Here is a 24,107-nt window from a genome sequence, read left to right as displayed (position 1 = left end):
TATTTTAAAGCATGAAAAAGTTAAAATACTAAAACAGATTAAAATTACCTATACTTTCTCAGCATCTGGGTAGGCTTGTCTAAACAGGAATGTTTTTAGCAGGCACTGAAAAAAGGACATTGAAGGCACTTGATTTCATTAGGCAGGGAGTTCCAAAGTGTATGTGCTGCCACACTAAATTATTACGTTCTTACAAATGCGGAGTGGGTATTATGTGACATTAGTAATGCCAATTCCATCGATCGAAGTGGTCAAGAGAGCATGTGTAGGGTAAGGTGATCTTGAAGGTAAACTGTTCCCAGGTTGTTGAGGGCTTTATATGCTAATAATAACACCTTGAACTTAGAGGATAGCAAATCTGCAACCACAGCAGATCTCTGAGGTGTTATATGCTGACAAGGCCTTACTCCTGTCAGCAGTCATGCTGCAGCTTTATGTACTTGCTGCAGCTTCTGGATCAAGTGTGAGGGAAGCCTCACATAGAGCTCATTGCAGTAACCAACACATAAGCTACTGTGGCAAGGCTTTTCCAGCCCAGGAATGGCTCTAGCTGTCAAACCAGTTGCAGTTGGTAGAAGGCACTTCTAGTCATAAAGGCTACCTGAGCCTCCAGTGACAGAGCTGGAGCCAGAAGCACCCCCAAACTGTGAGCTTGTTCCTTCAGGAGGAGTTGCCCAGGGCAGGCAAAAAGAACAAGCTGATATAAAATTCTGCCTCTCTGTGATGATGGAGTATAGCATTCTCCTTTTTTAAAAAACAAAAACAAACCTTGACATCAATTGTTGCAACTAGAAAAAGTGCAGTTTTTGCATATCTTTCATAGGCATGTCATATTGATTATTCTCTTGGATATACTTCTTCAGATATCTCCTTAAGAACTGACCAGAAAATTGTTCCTTCAGTATATTATTGAAAGAAGAATTTGTAATAATAGGTGCAAAATCTTCAATATTAATTAAACCAAAAGGACATGGGTTATAGTCTATTCATGTGTCTTCATTATAAAATGGTAATAGGCATCAGGTTTAAGTAAGCTTCAATAAATGTCATGCTGAGTTTCTGCAGTAATGTATGAAAAGAGGAATGTAAAGGAAACTCTTACTCAGTAGTGCCATTTTTTTAAATAAAAAACTTAAATTGTTGTTCTAGCTATCTGAAGGTATTCCTGCCCCCAAAGCCCTTTAGTAAGCTCTGTCCCAAAGTTCAACAGCAAGTCGTGGCCAATGGATGTGGCTAAAACTCTGGGAAAGGGCCTTCTCAGTGGTAGCCCCCATGTTTGTGAAATTTCCTATGGCACAACAAAACACCCCTTTAGCATAGACCTTCAAACATATGCCTTGAAGACTCCATTGTTCAAGTCTGCCTTTCCTTTACAATTTTTTGTACCACTGATACCTGAAAACTTGGTGCTTCAGTTTGATTCAGTATTCTTAAGTTCTTTATAGTGCAACTTTTTTTCTGTTGGATTTCCTTTAGTTATATGTTACATTTAGACAGCTATATCTTCACATCGTTCAATAATGGAACTTGCTCCCACAGGAGGCAATGATGGTCATATACTTGGAATGCTTCTGAAAACAAGTTGCTAGAAATCAAAGGAGAGACACTGCTTTTATGCTCAAGTCCTGCTTGCTGGTTTCCCACAGGCCTCTGGTTGGCCACTGTGAGAACAGAACACTGGGCTAGATGGACCTGATCCAGCAGGCTCTTCTTATCTTGTTACATATTTACACTAATTTTGTCACTAAAGATGAGAAAAAGTCCCTTCCAGGGTGATAGCTATTTCTTCAAAAACTTTTTTAAAAGGGCATCAAAGCTCTCTAATGATAATTTCTGTCCAAGGTTTATTTTATTTGCCTCTGTTTATATTACTGCTGTGGTCAGTTCAGTTCTAAATATCAGTGTATCAACATGTCCTGTTTAACATGCTTTAGGCTAGGCTCCTGTCCATACTTAATTTGGAGAAACTCACTTCAAATTCGGTGGTACTTTCTTCCAAGTTATCATTCACAAATGATTCGACTGTTAGGGTCAAGGTTTGACAAGGCTTGCCAATTTGTTTTAAAATGATATTCTGACATTCAAGACAATAATTTGTTCTTGCCACAAACACCTCAAATGACAACTGCATCAAGCTAGGGGCAAATTAGATTGCACAGTTGTATGAATTAACAATCTGTTGAGAGGAATTATTGGTAAGAATTGCTGGTGATTACTAAGCTTCACAATCTGGAATTAATGGATGACATCATTGAAAAAGGATTGAGGTAAACTGTGTGAAGCACATAAAACATTTATACATGTCATATATGTGCTACATCAGCCTAGTGATTTCTGCAACAGGACCTATGAAAACTGAATTGTTTTGTTCCCACTCTTCCTACTGAATATTCATGTATTTTTGTTAATGAAAGAGCTAGATAGCCGAGGTCACTTCATTTCTTCATAATGCTATGCATGTCAATGATCAATCTTTTGTTTGTGTTACTTTTGTTGTTGTTACTATAGCAAACCTTGGTTTTTAAAGAGAAACATGTGCTGTTATTTTGCTCTGCTACTGCAGTGTATTTTATATTTATAAATAGCAAGTTGTTCTTTGTTCCCTATGATTGCTTGGGGTTCTTTCATTGGGAAGCGGCTCTGCACGAGTTGCAAACCTCTTCCAACCCCTTTCTTTCTTTTCCCTCCACTGGCAGCACACAGTGATTAATAACATCCAGTTGTATAGTGGTGTTTACTGTCAAATATGCAGCGAAAATGAAGGAAATTAACAAAGCACAGGTGTTAGCTGAAACATAAAATGTTTCAAATTACAGCTCTAGCAGAATTATGTCCTTATTTGTTGCCTTCTCCCAGCAAAAGAAAGGTGGTTGTCCAACTGCCCTTTTCATTGAGTTTTCTCTTTCCCTTTCTGTTCCACTGAGCTACAAAAACGAAATGGTAGAAGTCTGCAGAGCTTTCATGTATTTGTAAGTGGTGGTTTATCCAGAGTCAATAACAATATTTGGATATGCATATTAGAAAATGACACTTCCCTTCTTTAATAATAGTATCATGTAGTCTTACTGCTGTTCTGTAAGTCTGTTTAATTCATATTGGGACCAGTATGAACTATTAAAAAAAAATCTTCAGAAAACAACAGCTTCCATATAGTATTATGAAGTATGTGGTATGAAGGAGAAAACTTCAAAAATTAAATTAGTTATGTCAGCTGTTCTCTGGAAGCTGTTCATTTGTCACTTCCCTCTTCACTTCAGTGTCAGTGTCAGTGTCAATTTATTCCATCAGGTTAGTCCCTAGTCCTTTATACTCTATGCTGACAATGGTATGCTGCCTGCTGTGAAAGATATCCCTCCCCGCCACGTCATTCCATTCATATCTTCATTGTTTGCAGGCTTTGTAAAGCATTTCTCTCTTTTCTACACGTACTTAATTTAGTAACTGGAATAACTTCCACCAGCTTGCCAACTTTTAAAATATTTATTAAAAGTCTCCAAAAGTATGAATTCGGGTAAACTAACTCAATGTTGTGACAAAGAGGAAACAATGAGAGCAGAATCACATTTTTGTTTTTAATGGGTACACATCTATATAATGTAAAAACCCATGCTCTGCAAGATTTTGCAGCCCAAAAGCCTTCTAAAAAGAGAAGAATTTACTTCTTAGCAGAAGGCTATTGAGATAGGGAGCAAAACCTGGACACCCAGGTGCAGTCATAGATCAGACACACTTTTGTCAAACAAAATTTGTTGGCAAGAAATTATCTTCATATTGTAATATGACTGGCTGATATTTAGCACAAATCCATATGCAACAGCCAACTTACATCATCATCATAATCATAGATTCAGGTAGGTAGCCATGTTGGTCTGAAATATATAAAAAAAATAAAAATATTGTCCAGTAGCACCTTAGAGACCAACTAAGTTTGTTCTTAGCATGCACATGAAAGCTCATACCAAGAACAAACTTAGTTGGTCTCTAAGGTGCTACTGGATGATGATGATGATGATGTTGATGATGATAATAATAATAATAATAATAATAATAATAATAATAATAATTAATTTCCTTGTCTCAGTTCCTTTACACATCTTCCTCTTGACTCACATTTGTTTGCTTCCCTGCCTGTTGGCTTTTACTTTCTGCTAATAAGAGGAGAAGACAGCCACTTTAAGATGGAAGTAGGTCTGATAAAAGTGAGCAAGTGAAATCCCCTCATACAGTTCCTCCACAGGGAAAAGACAAATGCAGTAGGCACTCGACATTTCGAAATGGGAGTTCCTTGACAGCTGAATAATGGAAACCTCACTTGCCTGCATCTTAGCAGTCAAGAGAGACAACATTATTATATAGTTTAGATGCATTTCTGTATTTTGCATTAAAGGTTGTTTGTTTTCTAAATCTTGTGTTGTGTTATAGGTTTTATGGACTTTTTTTGACACTTTTAGCCACCGAGAAAATTATCTTTCCTACCCAGTGCAGAGCAGTGTACATGGTTTTCACCATCATTCCCAAACTTCTTCAACATATCAACCATCCTATGCATCAGGTTAAGTTAAGGTAAAAAGCACTGCACCGAGGTAGCTTAGTAAGTTTTGTGGCTGAGCAGATTTTTGAATCTCTGGTCTATGTCCATCAACCTTACATGACTGATTTTGAAGCTCTCCTGGGTTTCAAAATAAGTTAACCTGTGGTATGATGGGGGTGTGGTGCAGAACTGCTCTTTGAAGGAAATAGAAGTCCATAGCCCACTTAGACTCTTGGAACTGTGTTCATAGTTCTTTGGATCTCAGATATATATATAATTTGCTCTTCATTTTGTCTCAACCCCCTTTTATGTCTGAAACCTTATTGTAGTTTCAACTTTAAAAAGCGTTTTTTACCATTTCTCTCTGCAATGGTTTGTCTATAATTCTTTACGTTAAAAGAACTATGAATGTTTGATCCATTGCCCCACCATCCCAAACACGATTTTAAGAGGTGCTTCATTTTTCATTAGAAATCAGTTACCAAAAACAATAAGTAGAATATATCACTGGAAGACTCTACAGTTTATCACTCTATTCACAGCACATCAAGATTACATTCTTAAAAAGGTTTAAAACAGAAGCCAAAACTTTGACAGGTCGAGTCTAAAATATGAGGTAGCAAAACTCCAGTGCATCCCCTTTCTGTGTGCTTTGTATTTGGATGTCTCTATGTTGTGTACATCTAAACAGCAGCTTTATAGACAGAAAGATACATAAATTGGCCTGACTTTTTAAGATTTGGTGTGCTCACTAGAAGAACATTGGCAGAAATACGGAAAATGCAGTACTGGTGTGCAGCAAACACTTAATTTATTTAAATTATTCATTGTTCACACAATCCCAGAGTGAGATGCAGCATTAAATTACAATAAAGGAACGTTTCATTTAAATACAGCTTAAGTAAAAACAACAATATACTTAGACACAACTATGTTAACCAGGTGAGAAACACCCTTTAGTCAAATGCTTGAGTCAGCAGCCCTGTTGTTTCCTGCTGCTGAAACTCAGTCAATGTTGGTGCAACTCACACCTGATAAGGAAAAGCTTTCCAAAGTCAGTGTGCCACTTGCAAATACCAGCTTGTTCAAGGCTAAAGCCACCACTATAACACAACCATTCAGCCTGCTGTTGGTTAAAATGAAAAGCTACATTTTCAACAACTTTTTTTTAAAAAAATAATTAAATGAAACATTTATTTAATTTGAAACAGAAGAATGGGAGCAATATGCCTTAATTATTCTCTTAATAGAATGTTAACCTTTATTTGCCTTCACGTTGTTCTAAAAGTCTAACTTCTGTGTGAGATTGCTTCCTTCCGCTTTAGGTAACAATTATGCAATTTGTAACTGCAATTGTTGTGAAGGTTAAGTAGATCTCAGGTTGATTTCCAGTCCTCTTCAGTTGCTAATAAAAAGCTGCAGTGTGCTTACTATAACAGAATAGTGGCACTTGGAACAATGCAAACCATTCCTTGTTTAATTTTACTTCACTGCATGGGAAGGCACACTAATATTCAGCCAATAACACTGAAAAATGTCCTGTGTTTAAACAAATATTTGTATTGCTAACACCCCCACTTCTAAAATATTGTAAGCTACTTATTCTGCTGGGAGGATTAAGTATACATTTAATTGCTCTACCACAATTTTTAGGGATCCCTACTTGTGTTTGAAATAGCCCCCAGATAGTCAAAGCTGCAGTGTTGTAGGATTAGAGGCAATTAAGTCCATATTTCTTATTTATGTATGTGCTATTTGTATCTGACCATTTTGATGGTTAAAAAAATGCTTTCCTGTAACCATATTCTGGTGGTTTCCCTGCACCTGACTTCAAAGTGTGAATAGATAAATGTAATATAGGAACCATCTAAACCAATGTTGGTCATCTGCCTTTTTGTTCCAGATGTATTGAGCTTTAATGTCTTGTGATAGCTAAGAAAAATGCCAAAAAGAAGACGACAGTTGATAGCTGCTATTATCTGTATATTACTATGTGGAAGAATCTTTTTTTTTTTTTTTTTTTTTTGCATAGTAATCAGATAATCTTTTACATTGTTTTTTGACCATGGTTTATGTGTTGTTTTCTTGTTGTGTTATAAGTAAAACCACTTTAAAATAAATAAATCACAATAAACTGGTTAGACTTGCTGCTGATCTCATGGGGAAAATGTGTTTCTATAAGTGTTGTTATTTCCTTATTCTTCGCAGGTTCAGTGTTCACACTTTGGTCATGACCAGACTCAAGGAGCACAACCTGCATACCTTGCCATACAATCAGCAGTTCTATAGAAAGTAAAGTTATGTTGGGCACATGTGAAAAAACAATAGCCTGGTGGATTTTATTGTGCTTAAAGCATATTAGAATGTGTGAAGCATGGTTTCTATATAAAGTCATCAATTAACAAATTCAGTAATTAGGAGGAATGCATTTAAGTGATAAAGCAATCTTATTTTAAACTGTTTTGCTACTGATTTTATTTGAACTTCCTTAACTTTAAGTGTACAGCTTTGCGAAGAGTGCTAGAGAGCAGTATGAGAAGTTATCTAACATGCACAACAATATGACCAAGTTATACGACAATTTGGGGGACTACTTCTGTTTCGATCCCAAAACTGTTAGTGTTGAGGAATTCTTTGGAGATATAAGTGCATTCCGGACACTGTTCTTGGTGAGTATCCCCCTCTCCCTTACGTTTTTAAATAAATTTATTTATTTCTACACTTAACTGCATTTCTTTCTTAGTTTGTTCTTTTATATTATATATGGTTTCTAGCACATGCTGTTAATGAAGACAGATAACTAAGATGGATTTAATGTTGCCAAGTATAAAACTAGTTCAGATTATTAACCAATATTCTAATTTAACAGCTGGAATTTTTTCTTCATGTACAGTGCTTTGTTTTCATAAAGTTTATAAGGTGCCATATTTCCTATCTAGGGGGTATTCTTTAACTGTTTAAAAAACTATGGTATTTAAAATTTTAGATGCCTCTGATAGGATGACAGTAATAAACAACTAGCTGCTTCTTAGCATGGCCTAATAATGTTCTGTATACTTAATATGCACTTAAACCCCATTGATTTAAGTAGAGCTTAAGAGAAACATGGAACTCTCTGCCCTATCAGGAACTGTGTGTAAGCCTCATATCACACACTAGTCTCTTTATGATGCAAGAACTGCTGAATTGGATTCAAAGAGCTGCTTGCAGAAATGAAAACTTTTCCGCTTCTGTGGTGGGGGTCAATTGATTTCTGTTCATTTGTTCATCCAGCTGTAGTTCTCGATTCAGAGGAAAAGTATAAAAATGCCTTTAGAGATTCATAATTTGAAAAATATATATCAAAAAACAATTTTGCAAATAAATGCTAAAATGTTACGGAATAGATTTAGGAACAAAAATATGTAAAAGTGGCGGGCTGGAAATAGTCTGATCCCCAACTTCAGGTGTAGCATTTTGAGGAGGGGTGTTGCCAGGTATTGTGATGGAAAGGAAGAGGCAATAAAGCACTTTCCATAAGTTGAAATCTGCTTGTAGGTCTTAAAATGCAATCTGTTGTGTGGAGTTTTTTCCTAGATTTTGAATACATTTTTCAAGTGGATCATGGTTTGTTTGTTTTTCATAGCTGTCTCATACATGTGTATAGAATTATCTGTGAGACAGAAATTTCCCACCAACCATTTCTCACTTTCACTCATCTTAGATTGGGCTCTTGCTTATGTTTTGCCCAGTGGCTGCCTGTGGGTTGTTATAATTAAGTGCATCATAAGGGGTGGATGAAAAAAACATGGCCCAGAATATGATGCTTGCCTTCAGGGAGTATTCAAATTGCCTAGAATTATCAATACTGCTCAGCCATTTGCTGAGCATGTTGATCCATATTGCCAGCAGCAAGCCTTAATCTGTTGCGTAACTACAGTGGTACCTCTGGTTACGTACTTAATTCGTTCTGGAGGTCCATTCTTAACCTGAAACTGTTCTTAATCTGAGGTACCACTTTAGCTAATGGGGCCTCCCGCTGCCGCCATGCCACCGTGCGATTTCTGTTCTCATCCTGAAGCAAAGTTCTTAACCCGAGGTACTATTTCTGGGTTAGCGGAGTCTGTAACCTGAAGCGTCTGTAATGTAAACAGTTAGAGTATAATTTCACTACATGCAATTTTATTTTATTGTAAATTCTTAACCATAGGATTTTAAGAAAACAGAACATATTTTTATTGTATTTTTACAAATCTGTTGTAACTGGAAATCACCACCAACACATTCATGACAAAGAAGTATCATCCAGAAAAAAGTATGTTTGTTTTCTGTGCTTTAATTTTGATAGATGAATATAAAAATAATTTGAAATCAAGTAATTGGAGGTACTCAAAGATACTTGGCACTTTTATAAAAACGAGGCATGGTTTGTTGGTTAGGAGGTAGTACACATCTGTAGTCTGAGGTTAACTACTATTAACTGCTGTGCTGCAGCGTATTTATGATTGGTTTGTCCATTGTGTTACCACATTAGAACACTCTCTGGGACAAATCAGTTGACCAAAGGAACAGGCATTCTTTTCCTTCACGTTTGCAAGCCATGGTTGTAACTTCTTTGTTCTTCCACTCATGGGGGTGTCTTGAGCACACCCAGTCAAGGAAGGCAAACAGCCGACTGTTAATTCTTTATTGACAAAAGCACACACTTACAGCACCAGATACACATGGACACATACTTCTAGCATCTCCATAGATGGTATTAACTTTTCCAGGCTTTTGCCCAGTGGAGCACTTGAAGCTGCACCGAGCTTATGTTCCTTTGTCTGATGGAGTGTGCTCAAGCAACTGGAGATTTTTTTTCTGCATGGAAATTGTCACTGTGCTTCCCTCTTCAAGCCTCTCCTAGTTCTAGGAGACAGGGGATTGCAGGGATTTGACTAGCCTGCCACTCACCCAAACAGCCTCTTCCTCCACTTCCAACACGACCTGTGCCCCCACCTCTATATCTGACTGCTTTGACCCTTTCTATTTCCTCCTACCCTGCCTCCTGCCTTATGGGTGACACCAAACCCAAAAAATTGCTAGGCCCTTCTCCTGGGTCAGCCTCTCCCCCCCCCCCTTCCCTGCCACCATCACACACTCACCAGATTGCTGCTGGTCCCTGGCATAGGGGCTAGATTGCATTGATAGCTGTAAGTGAGTAAGGGGAAAGGAATATATAGTCCCCCTTTCCAACTATATATGCAGTTTAGTGTCAAAACTGGCTACAGTGATGTCCTTAGTTCATCATCTCCTAATGATGAACTGTTGAGTGGCCAATATCAAGAACCAGAGCAGGTTTGAAAAGCTTTGCTGCAACTTCATAGAGCATCTTGCTTTCATGCAAGATGTAACCCTGGATGCCACACACTTTACTGCCCACTCAATGGCTGATGATATTGTTACATGTCAAATCCTCTGGCTTTGCCATTGGGATGCAGATAATACATCCAGAATAAACTTATTTATAGCTTTGTATTTGGGAACTAACCTGTTTGGAGACAAGGCCTTCAAGATCTTGGTAGGCCCCGGGAGAAGCACAAATCTATTCTAACTACTGTCACTCAGATCAGAAGCCCTATCTTCTCTTTACTCAGTATCACACATATCACAACCTTTTCCATGGAGACACCCCTTTGGTAGGGCCCATGATGCTTGCCCATTCCACCCATCCTTGAACAGACAGCCATTCCAATGACATCTGTAGTCAGCTTCTGGGGGAAAACCTGGCCAGTCTTCCTCAGCTGCAAAGGATGCAGGTGAATGCTTTTCATCATGCTTCGAATCACACTTTCAGTTTGGAGGTACTACGGATTTCTAAAAAAAAACATTGAAAAGAGCCACCTGGCTGTGAGTCCGTATCTACACCTGAGGGCCATTTTTGACACTTTGGCGCAACACATTGAAATGTTTAAATATTTTTTTGATTGTCCTTGAATCTCTCCACCATACTTGCCATCCTCTCTTGACACATCCTTTGAAAACCACTCGTCTATTGGTACAAGTGAACACTTTTCACCATGCTTCAAACTATATTTGAATCTCTTTCAGCCCTGAGGGACCACAGGTTTCTAAAAAACAACAACACACACGGAAAAGAACCACTTGATTATGAGGCAGCATATATACCTGAGTGCCATTCTGGACACATTGCCATCATTTTTCTTTTTCTCCAGAACAGATTGTGGCCATTTGGGAAATGGCTCGTTCACTGTTGCAAAAGCCTTCTGTAGATGTCACACTTCTGGTGAGAGCCCAGAGTCTCTTTGTATTAACCACCCAGATTGTACTTTGGGCTTATCACCACACTTTTAAGCTTCAGTAGTTCCTATTGCTGTTCCAGCCACACATTTCCAATACCTGGTACAAGCTCCTTTGACCATTCCACAAATATTTTTGTTGGTTGGCGTGTCTCCAGAATCTCCACAAGGGTGTCTGTGCCAAGATCCAGGAACAATCCTGCTGGAGAGCTCCCCTGCTAGGGAAAGTTTACCCACAGTTTATGGACTCTGATGGAATCTGCCCACAGCATTAATTGGCTTGAGTTGTGGGCAGTGTGCCTTGCCCTTCTCTACTTCCATCAGTGCTCATTCACACTGACAGCTCTACAGTGAAATCTTCCATCTTCAGGCAGAATCCTACCTTCTTTTCAGCTGGGTCAAGCATAATCTGTTCAATCCAAGTGGAACATTGAGTAGAGATATCATAGAATCATAGAGTTGGAAGAGACCACAATATGGATGTCCTGAAGTGGTTGCTACTATTACAACGTCACATCGGCCATCTTCAAACAGGATTTATGAAAGCTTGTGGTCCATATTTCCCCACTGTGTCCTTCTCAAAGTTTTTTTCCATATAACATGATGGTACAACTGCTATCTTTTCTGCATAAGGCTTCAATGTGGGCCCAAAGTCTAATATTCTTCACCATAACATCTCAGCAAGTGAGGATAGGAAGTAGCTGCATACTCTTCAACTCTGAACATCCCTTGCCTTTGATGCCAGGTGGCAGTACTGACCCATGTGATTGTCTGACATCCATCAAAACCTTCTTTCAGATGATATGTATGGTCTGAGTTCTGTAAGTGACACACACCATGCACAAAATAGAAAACAAGATTGCAATGCTACAAAGATGACTGATGTTGATATTTGCAAGCGTCTTCTACTACTAGGATTAACATTGTGCTGGCTGGTTTTTGGAAGCAGCTTCAGTGCTCAGCCTTGGCAGTTAATGTATGGTCTATATCAGCTCAGGATAGCTTTGCAATCTCTTGGCCCAACTAGAAACCCCAAATTGCTTTACCCTAAGTCTGGTGTATTGCCTGGTCTCTTCATGTTTCACACAAACACAGTCTTATTCACTTAAAATAGACTGTTTTCATTATATAAGAATGAATTCAATATGTTCAGTGTTTATTACATTAAATGAAATAAACTTCCAAGGCTGGTGAAAAGTTGCCTAAATAGATTGAATAAAAAGGAAATTTCAAGGAAACTTACCATCCCTACCCCAATAGACAAATAATAAAATGTAACGAAATACAGTGGTACCTCGATTTATGAACTTAATCTGTTCCAGAAGTCCATCCTTAAACCGAAACCATTCTTAAACCGAGGCATACTTTCCCTAATCAGGCCTCCCTCTGCCGGTGCCCTTCCACCATTCAGATTCCGTTCTTAGACCAAGGTAAAGTTCGCAAACCGGGGCACTACTTCCGGTTTTGCGGAGTTCGTAAACCGAATTGTTCGTAAACAGGACTGTTCATAAACCGAGGTACCACTGTACTTGTTTCACATGTTCTGGGTTTTTAAAAGTCATTGTGATGTATGAAAGATTTTGTAACGGGGGAGCAGACAATCAATGTTAGAAGAAGAAACTAACTTCTTTTATTCTGATCAAAGCATTATCAGTGACTTGAAAACAAGAAAAATCCCTTTGGGTCCTGCAGTTCCTCTTCACATATGATTTTCCAACAAAATGTTCCCTATAAATAAGTTATTATTGCATTATCAGTAAGCATCAAGAAGAAAGCAAGTTATAAAGAAGGCTGTGTGGATAGTATAGGCTCTGACCTTTCTCAGTTGCTTTGTGAGCTTCTGCAGGTATTGATTATCATCAAAATTGTTTCCTTCCTTCAGGACAGACAGAGAGACTTGGTATTCTGAAAAAGGGCATTACTTCTGTGAACCATGTTTGTTTTCTTGTGTTTCTTCTTACTGCTTTGAATTACTTTCTTATATCCCATATCTCAAATTGGCATTGAAGGGATAAATTATTCAACCTGCATAGATTTCATCACTACATCTCATGTTTTAGAAACAATGTGGTGTTTGTCTTATGAAGTGACATCATTTTACAGAGAATGATGAAATAAGTATTTTATGGTCAAGTACACCTCAGGTGCTCCTGACCAACATTTTGTATTTGTTCTTTGGATGCCTTGAATTCTTATGTTGTGTGACAGTTTCTTTGTTTTAAAGACAAATAAAATACTGGGGGCATAATCATGCCCTAACCTTTTCTTTCTCTTCGGAAATAATGGAACATGATATTACTGCTTTTCTTCCTAAATATATTTTTACATGATTGCTGTCTTCAGGCTTTTCCCATGTTAGCTAAGTTCTATAGAACGGTAGGTATAACTGCATCTGTGCCATAAAGACTAAATGAAGGATATACTGCTGCAATTATACAGTGGTACCCCGCAAGACGAACGCCTCGCAAGACGGAAAACCCGCTAGACGAAAGAGTTTTCCGTTTTGGAGGCGCTTCGCAAAACGAATTTCCCTATGGGCTTGCTTCGCAAGACGACAGCCCATAGGGAAATCTCAGGGACAGCGGGGAAGCGCAGCGGGTCTTCCCCACTGTCCTCGGACCTCCTCCGAAGCCTGGCGGCGGGGCGGGGACACCTCCTCCCCCTGCCGCCGGGCTTCGGAAGGCTCCTCCGAAGCCGGGCGGCGGGGCGGGAACACCTCCCGCCGCCGCCCGGCTTCGGAACGGTGCTCCGAAGCCGGGCGGTGGGGAGGGAACACCTCCCGCCGCCGCCCGGCTTTGGAACGGTGCTCCGAAGCCGGGCGGGGGGGAGGGAACACCTCCCGCCGCCGCCCGGCTTTGGAACGGTGCTCCGAAGCCGGGCGGGGGGGAGGGAACACCTCCCGCCACCGCCCGGCTTCGGAACGGTGCTCCGAAGCCGGGCGGCGGGGCGGGAACACCTTCTGAAGGCGGGCGGGGGGCGAAAGTCTTTGCTCCCCCCTGCCTGCCTGTCCCGGAGGGCTTTTAAATCGCCCCGGACAGCGGAGAAGTCCTCCGCTGTCCCGGGGCGATTTTAAAATGCCGCCCGCCAGCATTTTAAGATCGCCCGGACAGCGGAGAAGTCCTCCGCTGTCCCGGGGTTTTTTAAAATGCTGGGGGTGGGAAGAAAAGCCCTTGTCCCCCCCCCCCCAGACTTCAGAAGAGGTCCGGGGACAGACTGTCCCCGGACCTGGCCTGAAGGCGGTTTCCCTAGGAACGCATTAATTGATTTTCAATGCATTCCTATGGGAAACCGTGCATCGCAAGACGAAAAACTCGCAAGACGAAGAGACTTGCTGAACGAATTAATTTTGTCTTGCGAGGCACCACTGTACAAGCAATTCCATTGTTTTACATAATCATCATTCACATTATACCTTAGCACATTTTTTAAAAGCAGCCAAAAGTGTGGTAGGTGGGGGTATTCAAGAAGTATGTTTAAACATAAATCTGCAACATGGTTACAACCCAGCACTGGTAACAACTCATAGAAAGTCAACTTTAAGTATAGATCCCGCAGAGTTATCACTTGGTCATACTTAAACAATTTTTGGAGTGGAGAGAATATATTTATTAAGCGAAATGAAAGCCTTAGGACAGTTAGTCTTAAGGATTACTGAAATACCGAATAAGCTATATACAGAAACGGAGGTGGATTACAGTGTTAAGCACAAGTTGTGAATGGCATTTCTCTGCAGAATGTGGTTTTTATCTTGGGAAATACAGTGGTACCTCGGGTTACATATGCTTCAGGTTACATACACTTCAGGTTACAGCCTCTGCTAACCCAGAAATAGTGCTTCAGGTTAAGAACTTTGCTTCAGGATGAGAACAGAAATTGTGCTCTGGCGGCGCGGCGGCAGCAGGAGGCCCCATTAGCTATAGTGGTGCTTCAGGTTAAGAACAGTTTCAGGTTAAGTACGGACCTCCAGAACGAATTAAGTACTTAACCCGAGGTACCACTGTAAGTATTTGGGAGAAGGATAATAGTGGTGGGTTATCCCTGCCTTATAATATGGCAGGCCTACAAACAATGACTGAGGCAGGGACTGAAGACAATATAAATTTCTGTCTTCAAACCTGCAGCTATGGTCAAGCCAAGTCTCACTCCAGATGTCCCTTCCGTTTATACTTTTGGGTCCCTCACACCTCTCTCAACTCATTCTGAATGCTCTTCCCATGCATCTCTCTCTCTCTCTCAAATGCTTGTTAGGATAATTGTCCATTGTACCACTGATTTCTTTCTGTCTTTCATTAAAATATTTTCAAGAAGTTAATAAAGACACATTGCACCATAGAATTAAATGCACAAGCATTTGAGAAGAAATTGATAGCTTTATCAACTGGCAATGGAGGCAGTTGAGCTTTTGTGAAAGATGTTCAAAAGCTAAGCTGCTGTTTTATGTCAACAACAGACATTGTGAGTCAATCAACATACAGAAGATTTGCTTTAGGGTTATGTCATGGGATGAAGTTTGGCTGTTTGTACTACAGAAGAATATAATGGTAAACCTAATGCATTTTTAACTCAATCAATTATGATTCTCCGCATTGTAATGCAGGGTCTCATATTATTGGTTCATGGCCTGTCCACATCTGGATGTAAGACTCTAGCTACAACAGGATTGCAAACCTTTAGTTACTGAAGAAGTATGGAATTGTTTAACTTTCTGCATTCTATGTTGGTGGTTCCTGCAGGCTCTTGTTCTTATTCCTAAAATCTCCTACGAGGAACCACTTTTGTCATCCCTCCCCCCCCCCCCCCGCAATTGTCATGTCATTGTTCTTTGCATAGTCTTTGCTCTGCATGTGTCTTGAATAATGAGCTCATATTGTCCCTTCCTTACCATAGGATCTATCTATCTATCTGAAGATATAGAGCAAAACTACATGCCCTATAGAAATAATATGAATGTAATGCTTGTTCTGAGCACCTGTGTCTGACAGAGAAGGTCCACAATGTTTATAAACCTAAGACTGTCCCAACAACGGAACCCAGGTTTCACAATTCATTCTAATAGCAACATGAGAAGTTGCTTTATACCAGGTCAGCCTATCTGTGTATCTTGTCCAGTATTATTTATTGTGACCAGTAGTGGTCCCTCTCCCAGCCCTGCTGCCTGATCCTTTTAACTGGAAATGCCAGGGATTGAACATAGGACTTTCTGCATGCAAAGCATGCTTTCAACTTTTGAGTTATTGTCCCTCCCTAATAAAAGGTGTTAAGGGCAATTAATGAGGTATTGCAGTTGTGCAGCCTTTTGTTTCATTTCAGCAGGAAATTCTGTGCATGCCCTGATAAAATGGATGGGAGTCAGGAAACAGCAGTGGTCTAGTATTGGCATAAGGAAGCCTGAATTTTAGTCTTCATCTTTAACTATTCAATATCTGAAGGTGACTCTATTTTGAAGAAAAAACAAAGAAGAGATTGCTATCAGACAGCTCAAAGAAAGTCCTATGTTATAACTGATCTTAATCTATGATGGAAGTTGTACAGTACAGTGGTACCTCGGGTTACAAACACTTGAGGTTACAAACTCCGCTAACCTGGAAGTAGTACCTCGGGTTGAGAACTTAGATACAGGATGAGAACGGAAATCGTGCACTGGCGGTGCGGTGGCAGCAGGTGGCTCCATTAGCAAAAGCACGCCTCAGGTTAAGAATGGTTTCGGGTTAAGAACGGACCTCCGAAACTAATTACCGTATTTTTCGCCCTATAGGACGCACTGGCCCATAGGACACACCTAGATTGGGGGGGGAATAAAGGGGGGGAAATTATTTTTTTTTCCCCAGGCGCGGGGCTGGGGCGGGGGAAGCCCGAGCTTCCCCCAGCCCCCAGAACGGGACCCAGAGCGATGCCGAAGCTGCGTGCAGCTTTGGCATCGCTCCGGGAGCTTGCGGGGCTGGGGGAGGGGGAAGCCCGAGCTTCCCCCGACCCCAGCCCCCAGAACAGGAGCCAGAGCGATGCCGAAGCTGCGTGCTGGGAGCTTGCGGGGTTGGGGGAGGGGGAAGCCCTCCGCCAGCCTCCAAACCAGGTCGGGAGACAGCGGGATGGCTTCTCCCCCCGCCAGCATTCTAACCAAGTCGGGGGACAGCGGGAAAGGCGCGCTGCGCCTCCCCGCTGTCACCCGAGTTTGCGGAGCTGGCGACGGGGAGGAGCAGGCTTCTCCCTCCCGCCAGCCTTCTAACCAAGTCGGGGGACTGTTCCCGCTGTTTCCCGAGTTTGCGGGGCTGGCGACGGGGAGGAGCAGGCTTCTCCCCACCGCCAGCCTTCTAACTAAGTCGGGGGACAGCGGGAAAGGTGCGCTGTGCCTCCCCGCTGTCCCCCGAGTTTGCCGGGCTGGCGACGGGGAGGAGCAGGCATCTCCCCCGCCCCCGCCAGCCTTCTAACCAAGTCGGGGGACAGCGGGATGGCGGCGTTCCGCCTCCCCGCTGTCCCCCGAGCTTGTGGGGCTGGCGGTAGGGCTCTCCTGAAGCCTGGAGAGCGAGAGGGGTCGGTGCGCACTGACCCCTCTCACTCTCCAGGCTTCAGCGAAAGCCTACATTCGCCCCATAGGACGCACACACATTTCCCCTTCATTTTTGGAGGGGAAAAAGTGCGTCCTATAGGGCAAAAAATACGGTAAGTTCATACCACTGTATAACCATAAATATCCCAAACAGTAAAGTTAAATAAATATGGTGTTGTGAGTCAGTCTTGGTGGTTGCTTGTTTCCTAAAGTGCTACAGTCCTTTCTGTTGCAATTTAGCATGTATGTAGCAAAAATAGGGAGAATAGCATATTGCTTTAGATGGAAAGGGGAAAGTCTGTGTTAAGTGGTCTTCAAACTGTGATCTTGGAAGTCCTAGAGTTGCATAGAATTTTCTCGGGGATTCAAAAGGCAATTAATAATTGCATACAAGTTTTTTTAAAAGACAGCTTAATTACCCTCTGCAGGGCAGTACTGGGACTTCTAGGGTGCACTCCTAGTAAATCCAACGTTATGGTGAAACCAGCATTGAGTTGTAGCCCAGCAGCAGCTAGGGACCCAAGTTTGAGAAACACTGTCCTACAGCAAGCTCTAAAGTTCTCTAGAATGCACAATCATGTGACAGGACACAGATGTGCTCCTTGAAAGGTAAGTGAATGTTGAGTGCCTTCTCTGCTTGGGAAGGGCCGTGATGCAGAAGGTCCCAGATTCAAGTTCCAGGATGGTGTTTCCTTGCAACCTTCAGAGACAGCTTTCGTGGACTGTCTTTGCCTGTTAGTGTAGACAATACTGAGTTAGTTGGGTCAAATGTATCCTGTTATATTATGTTCACTGTAGGCCAGGAGTGGGAAGCCTCAGGCATGGGCGGAAGGGTGGCAACTGTGCTTCTTGGGGCTCTCTGTCTGACCCTTGCAACTCTTCTCAGGCCACATTCCTTCTCCCCAAGTCACATCCATTCCAAGTTCTGTTGTACACCCAAATGCTTTTGTGTAACTCAAATATGACCTTGAACTATGACAATTCATCTTGCTTGCCTGGATAGAAAGGTGTGTGTGTATGTGTGACTGTATAAACTTCTGATTTTTGCATGGCTGAAATGTAGACAGTCTGAAAACCACAAGCCAGCATTATGGAATCAATGTGGTAAAAGTGAGATTAGAGAGCTTTAGACATATGTAATATTTTAAGGAGGGGCCAGAAGTACAAGATAATAGCTTGAGGAATATAGTGCAAGAGGCACAAAAATAGAAAAGCCTTTTAAAAATAAGCAGTTTTAAAACAGTTACCCTGTGTATTTATGGGGTGCATATGTTTACCATCATCACAGGCATCTGTGCATGGTTACCAGTTTTGGAAAACCAAGAATGGGACATTTATTGAACAAACATTGAAGGAGACATTTAAGGCAAAGCAGTATAGCACAGATGTTTCCCCATTAACCTGTGCATCTGTATTTATGCCTACACTATGCTCCACTGTGATTCCACTCAGCTTCCTCCAAATCTTTTGTGCTTGTGACATTTGCATGTTGGCATTTGTTTCAGGTGGGACTACTAATTCGTTAGGAGGGTTATAGTTAAACAGTCTTTTCTTTATTTAATAAATGCAGTTCTTTTTTAGGAGGCACTCAAGGGTTTGCAGTACTGGCACCTCTTTCTTTTTCTTTTTCCTATTTTTTGTTTTGTTAAAAAGTGTGGCATTTACTGTAACAATTTCATGGTGAATACCAACACCTATTTTTCTAGGGGGGAAAGCACCGAATAAATGAATAAATTTATTAGAATGGTCCAACTCATTTGATATTAAAGTGCTTCTGATTAGCAAACAAGTTTAGGATATATAAAAAAAAAATCCTAATCACAAATTGAGATTCTTTGGGAAATGACATGCTATGTAGTTTATAATTCAGGGGTAAGTACCGTATATACTTGAGTATAAGCTGACCCAAATATAAGCTGAGGCACCTAATTTTAGCACAAAAAACTGGGAAAACTTATTGACTTGACCTGGTGGTGGCGGCAGCGGCAGAGGAAGAACAAGCAGCCCGAAAGGGCTGCTTTCGGGCTGCTCTTCCTCTGCCACCGACAGCGGCAAAGGCAGAGGAGGAGGAAGGAGCAGCCTGAAAGAGTTCCTTTCAGGCTGCTTTTTCCTCTGCCTCTGCCGCTCGCAAGAGCAGGCATAGGAGCCACGGTTGGGAGAGGCGCAGCGCAGCACCTCTCCCAACCGCGGCTCCAATGCCTGCCCTTGCGAGAGGCAGGCAGCGGTGGTGGGAGTCGAGGCGAGAAAGGGCTCCTTTCAGGCTGCTCGTCCCTCCGCCGCCACTGCCCATCTCCCTCGAGTATGAGCCAAGGGGGGCTTTTTCAGCATAAAAAATGTGCTGAAAATGTTGACTTATACTCGAGTATATACAGTAGGTGACTGTGTTAAAAATAGAATGATTAAGAATGTGAGGCACATTTCACTGAAATTCCCCACTGGAAGATATCAAGTTGGAAACATTAGCTTTATGATTGGAAAACACTACAGAGCACACAATCCAATGTTTTTTTAAGTTCTCCAAATCCCTAGTTAGTGACACTTGTCTAAGTTGTCAAAGTTAATTTTACAAATCCTCCAATGGCAATTCTCAAGAAGATTCAGGAAGAAGGCAGGAACCATCTCTTCAAACAAATGTAGATAAAATCTGAGTTGGGTGGAGCTCAGGCATAGCTTGAGCTCTATTAGCATAGTAATGAAAGTGGCACATGCATACCATACCTAATCTCAAATAAAAGCAGTGACATTTTGTAGGGAGCAGGAGAGATGTGTGTGGTGATCACACAGGGCCCCCGGACGTTTGACAGTCTATTGATCCCTGTGCCACCACTGTGCTCAGTTCCCCGCTGCCACCAGCCCATTACTCTCGGGTACACCCTGAGTCCAGACAGTTGTTAAAATTAAACCAAATAAACAAGTTTATTTTATAAGCATTAACAAGTTTATGGTTTCTCAGATAATATTCCTGTCAGTTTCTTAACCTTAGTTTCTTTACCAGCCTATACCTTCCTAATACCTTCTGACTGATTATCTCAACTGTTTGACTGACTCCTCTTAACAGATTCTCTCACTCTCTCACATCAGACTAGCCCAACCCATAGACTATCCTCCCTCTCTCTTCTCTAACTCCAGACTCACTTCTTAACAACTCTAACTCCTCTCCTTGGGTTCCTATAGGTTAGTCATTTTACACTTAGTTAACCCTTTCCTTATGAACCCAGTATGATGTCACACACCTAGGAGGGCAAACACCACAATGTGTTTGGGTGATTTACAGATGACTGCTTATAAGTCAAGAGGACAGTGGGCTGCAATAGTGACTTTGCATCAAATGACTTAATTAAGCACACCTTTTTGTGCTAGGAATTCCTACCATCAGCCAAAGGAAATGTTGGGTTATGGTAAACGTGCACAGCGGGTTAGTTGGTTTGAGAGATCTACAAAACTAAATGGAGTATATTTGAAGGCGGCTAAACTGGGATGCACTTTTTTCATCACCTTCTATTTGTGAAATGCCACAACTGTCAGTGTTTTTTATGTATTCACTTTTTAAAAAGACTAGTAAACATGCTTGCATTAGTAAATATATGCAGAATGACTGGAAATAGCATAATGTCAAGGCAATACAGATACATGCATGTTTCCATTGAAATAAATAACAACTTGATAAGAATGCAGTTTGCACAATACTCCTTGCTTGAAAGAGAAGATTTGATTTTAGATCTCCCCCCCCCCCAAAGTAGACCTACAATGTGCTGTATATAGGGCTGCATTTAAATACTGTTTAAAGCTTCAACTGGTGCAGAATGCAGGGACCTGGCAAGTTCTTGGAGCTACCATATTTTTCGCTCCATAAGACGCATTTTTCCCCTCCTAAAAAGTAAGGGGAAATGTGTGTGTGTCTTATGGAGCGAATGCAGGGGGAAGACAGGCAAGAAAAGCCCCCAAGAGCCGCACACAAGCTCCGCGCAGCTCTTGCAGGCTTTTTCCCAGGAGGGAGAAGGGGCTGACGCAGCCAGTCAGTCCCTTCTCCCTCCTTGAAGAAAAGCCCGCAGGAGCTGCGCGGCTCCTGTGGGCTTTTGCGGGAGGTGGAGGAATTGCCATAGCCTTGTGCAGCCTCTCCCAGCTGAAGAGGTTGCACGCAGCTAAAGAGGAAGCCAAGACAGCCAGCGGGATGGATCCCACTCTCTGTCTTGGCTTCTTTGCTCTTTGGGGCTGGGGGGGAAACCGGGGCTTCCCCCAGCAGCCCCGAGAAGCTCTGGGAGAAGCGAGCAGGCTGTGCGCAGTCTGTCCGCTGCTCTTTGGGGCTGGGGGGGAGGGAAATAATATTTTTTTTCTTGATTTCCTCCTCTAAAAACTAGGTGCGTCTTGTGGTCTGGTGCGTCCTATAGAGCGAAAAATACGGTAAGCAATTAGAGCATGTAACACCTGCCCTGGTTGCTAGTGTTTTTCTGAGTCCAATTAAAGTGTCGGTTAGCCTGATCCCAAGCAACTTAGGGTTTTAAAGGTCATTTGAAGACCTACCTTCAGCTATATGAAGCTGCCAGAAAGATCCATCAGGTTGGTCAGCACAATAGACAGAAGGATGTTTTATGCTCATTGCCCCATCCCTAGGAAATGCCATTTCATTGGAGAAACACCCAACCCTTTCCCCAGCTATGTTTAAATGGGCTTTTAAATCCTGTGTGTTTCAGTTCCCTTTAATTTAATTCGTAATATTCTGCATTTTATAAACAGTAGTTTTTGCTGTTTTATGTTTGGTTCATATTGAAATGGAATGTTTACACTGCTGCTTTCATTAATTGTATGTTATACATCTGAAAGCATCCCTGCTTAGGGAATTTTTAAATGTTTGAAGTTTTATCGTGTTTTTACTATTCTTCTGGGAACCGCCCAGAGTGGCTGGGGAAACCCTGCCAGATGGCAGGGTATAGTAGTAGTAATAGTAGTAGTAGTAGTAGTAGTAGTAATTATTATTATTAGTAGTAGTAGTATTATTATTATTATTATTTGTGGGGGCACATGTAAAATGTATTGGGAATATTTTTTCTTTTTTCTTTTTTAAATGATATTTATTGAAAATTTTAAAATTACAAAAGAGAACAAAAAAGAAAAAAAGAAAGAAAAGACAAAGAAAAGACAAACCACAGTCAAACAATACAGATTAATAAAAATCAAAATCAAAAAATAACACGACACAATTAAAAAACAAAAATATACCACAAATATTTAAAAACAAATCCAATATTCTCATATCTTTAACTGTCATTACCTTCTTTCTTTGACCTCCTCCTCCCTTTTTTTGTATCCTGATTATTAATTGTCACAGCAAATCCTTTCCATATTTCATAATTTTCTGTCATTACTTTACCTTAATCTATTTTAATCTTATCTTACTATGAAAACCTTAAAAACTTAAAACTTAAATCTTATTTTTACCAATTTCTCATAACCATAATATTCTTACATAATTCTTTAAACATTTTTACTAAAGCCAAATAATTTCGTTCCAACATTTTTCTAACATTCATCAATTTTATAAAACAATCATAATAAAAGAAATAACAATCCAATCTTCACCCAGCGTCTCTTCCACCTGGACCCGGGTTTTGTCAGTCCTTTCTATCCCATCAATCTAGCGCATTAACCTGGTAACCTTATGTCCGAGGCCCTTAAGTCTCTTCCATGTCCCTTCCGCAGCTCTTCTTCATACTTATAGCTATATTTTCCTTTATCTCCTACTTCTTTCACTCTTGGGAACTCCAGCTTGACAATGCTTTTGACCCTTCTCGACAAATCAGCCCCTTTTCCATAGTCCCCACTAAGCTCCATGTGGTATTTAAGAACATATTTCAAAAACCCTCCAAAATTGAGAGCCCCCACAACCCCAAACATCTCACGGGCCATTGCCAAGTCCAAACCTCCCTGCATAGGGGGGTCTATCCAACCCCCCATTTCCAAACCAAACCAAAGTTTATCTTTCCAAATCTGGCTTTTTCCAAGTTCATTTGTCAAATCCAAGAATTCATGTTCCTGCTGGGCCGCAGCTCCCTCCATCCCTGGCACCCAAGATTCAGCAACATCCTCTTCCCTCATCTGTTCTGTCAGGGCACAATCCTGATCTAATTCCTGGGTGGGCTCTATATAATATCCCACTGCCTGTCCAAAATTTCTAATCGCATCAGTCATAAAATCCGTCTTCTCATGTAGCTGTTCCAGTAGGGCACTTGTTTTACAGAAAGCACTCAACAGAGCTTCTGAATACATTGTCCTGCAAGGTCAGAAGTCTATTCCCACGATCGTAATCTGTAACAGCTGCGAGCTTCCCGATTCAAAATTGGTTACAGTTTCATAGGCTCCCTCTAGGGGAAAAACTTCTTGTTCTTTTCTTTTAAAAACAGATCTAACAACAAAGTTTCCTTTTTCAGATATTTTGTCAATATTTGTTCCTTTAAAATGCGAAGGGGAACAATGGAATCACTATGTATCTCTTCCTTTAGCTATCTGTCAAAAACGTTTGTCTCTGGTCAATGAGCTTCAAAGAACGTCAGTCCTGACACCCCGCTCCAGGATCAAGACGGTGGAAAGTTACTTTACTTTACACTCACTTCTGCAGGTTTAAACAGTCCAGAAAAAATCCCCCCTCTTCTCCTGCTTCCGAAGGGGGTTCCACAATTTTAAATGATGAAAGTTAATCCTTTACAAGCAATTTTCTGAACTTTAGTATGCTGTGTCTTTGCTTTAATCTATCTACAAA

The 24,107-nt window shown here is 41.2% G+C and overlaps 1 protein-coding gene across 1 annotated transcript in view; it reads left to right on the top strand.

Annotated features, from left to right (window-relative positions):
• DIAPH2 (diaphanous related formin 2) overlaps positions 1-24,107 on the top strand; it is a 346,556-nt gene that overhangs the window by 209,435 nt on the left and 113,014 nt on the right. Inside the window, exon 25 of the mRNA XM_080990485.1 lies at positions 7,037-7,200. Coding sequence (XP_080846611.1) covers positions 7,037-7,200 — 164 coding nt within the window. The remainder of the gene's footprint in view (positions 1-7,036; positions 7,201-24,107) is intronic.

Source organism: Podarcis pityusensis (genome assembly GCF_964106645.2).
Source record: "Podarcis pityusensis genome assembly, chromosome: Z".
NCBI lineage: Eukaryota > Metazoa > Chordata > Lepidosauria > Squamata > Lacertidae > Podarcis > Podarcis pityusensis.
Note: the sequence above shows the minus strand (reverse complement) of the source record. Positions and strands in the feature narration are given on the sequence as shown.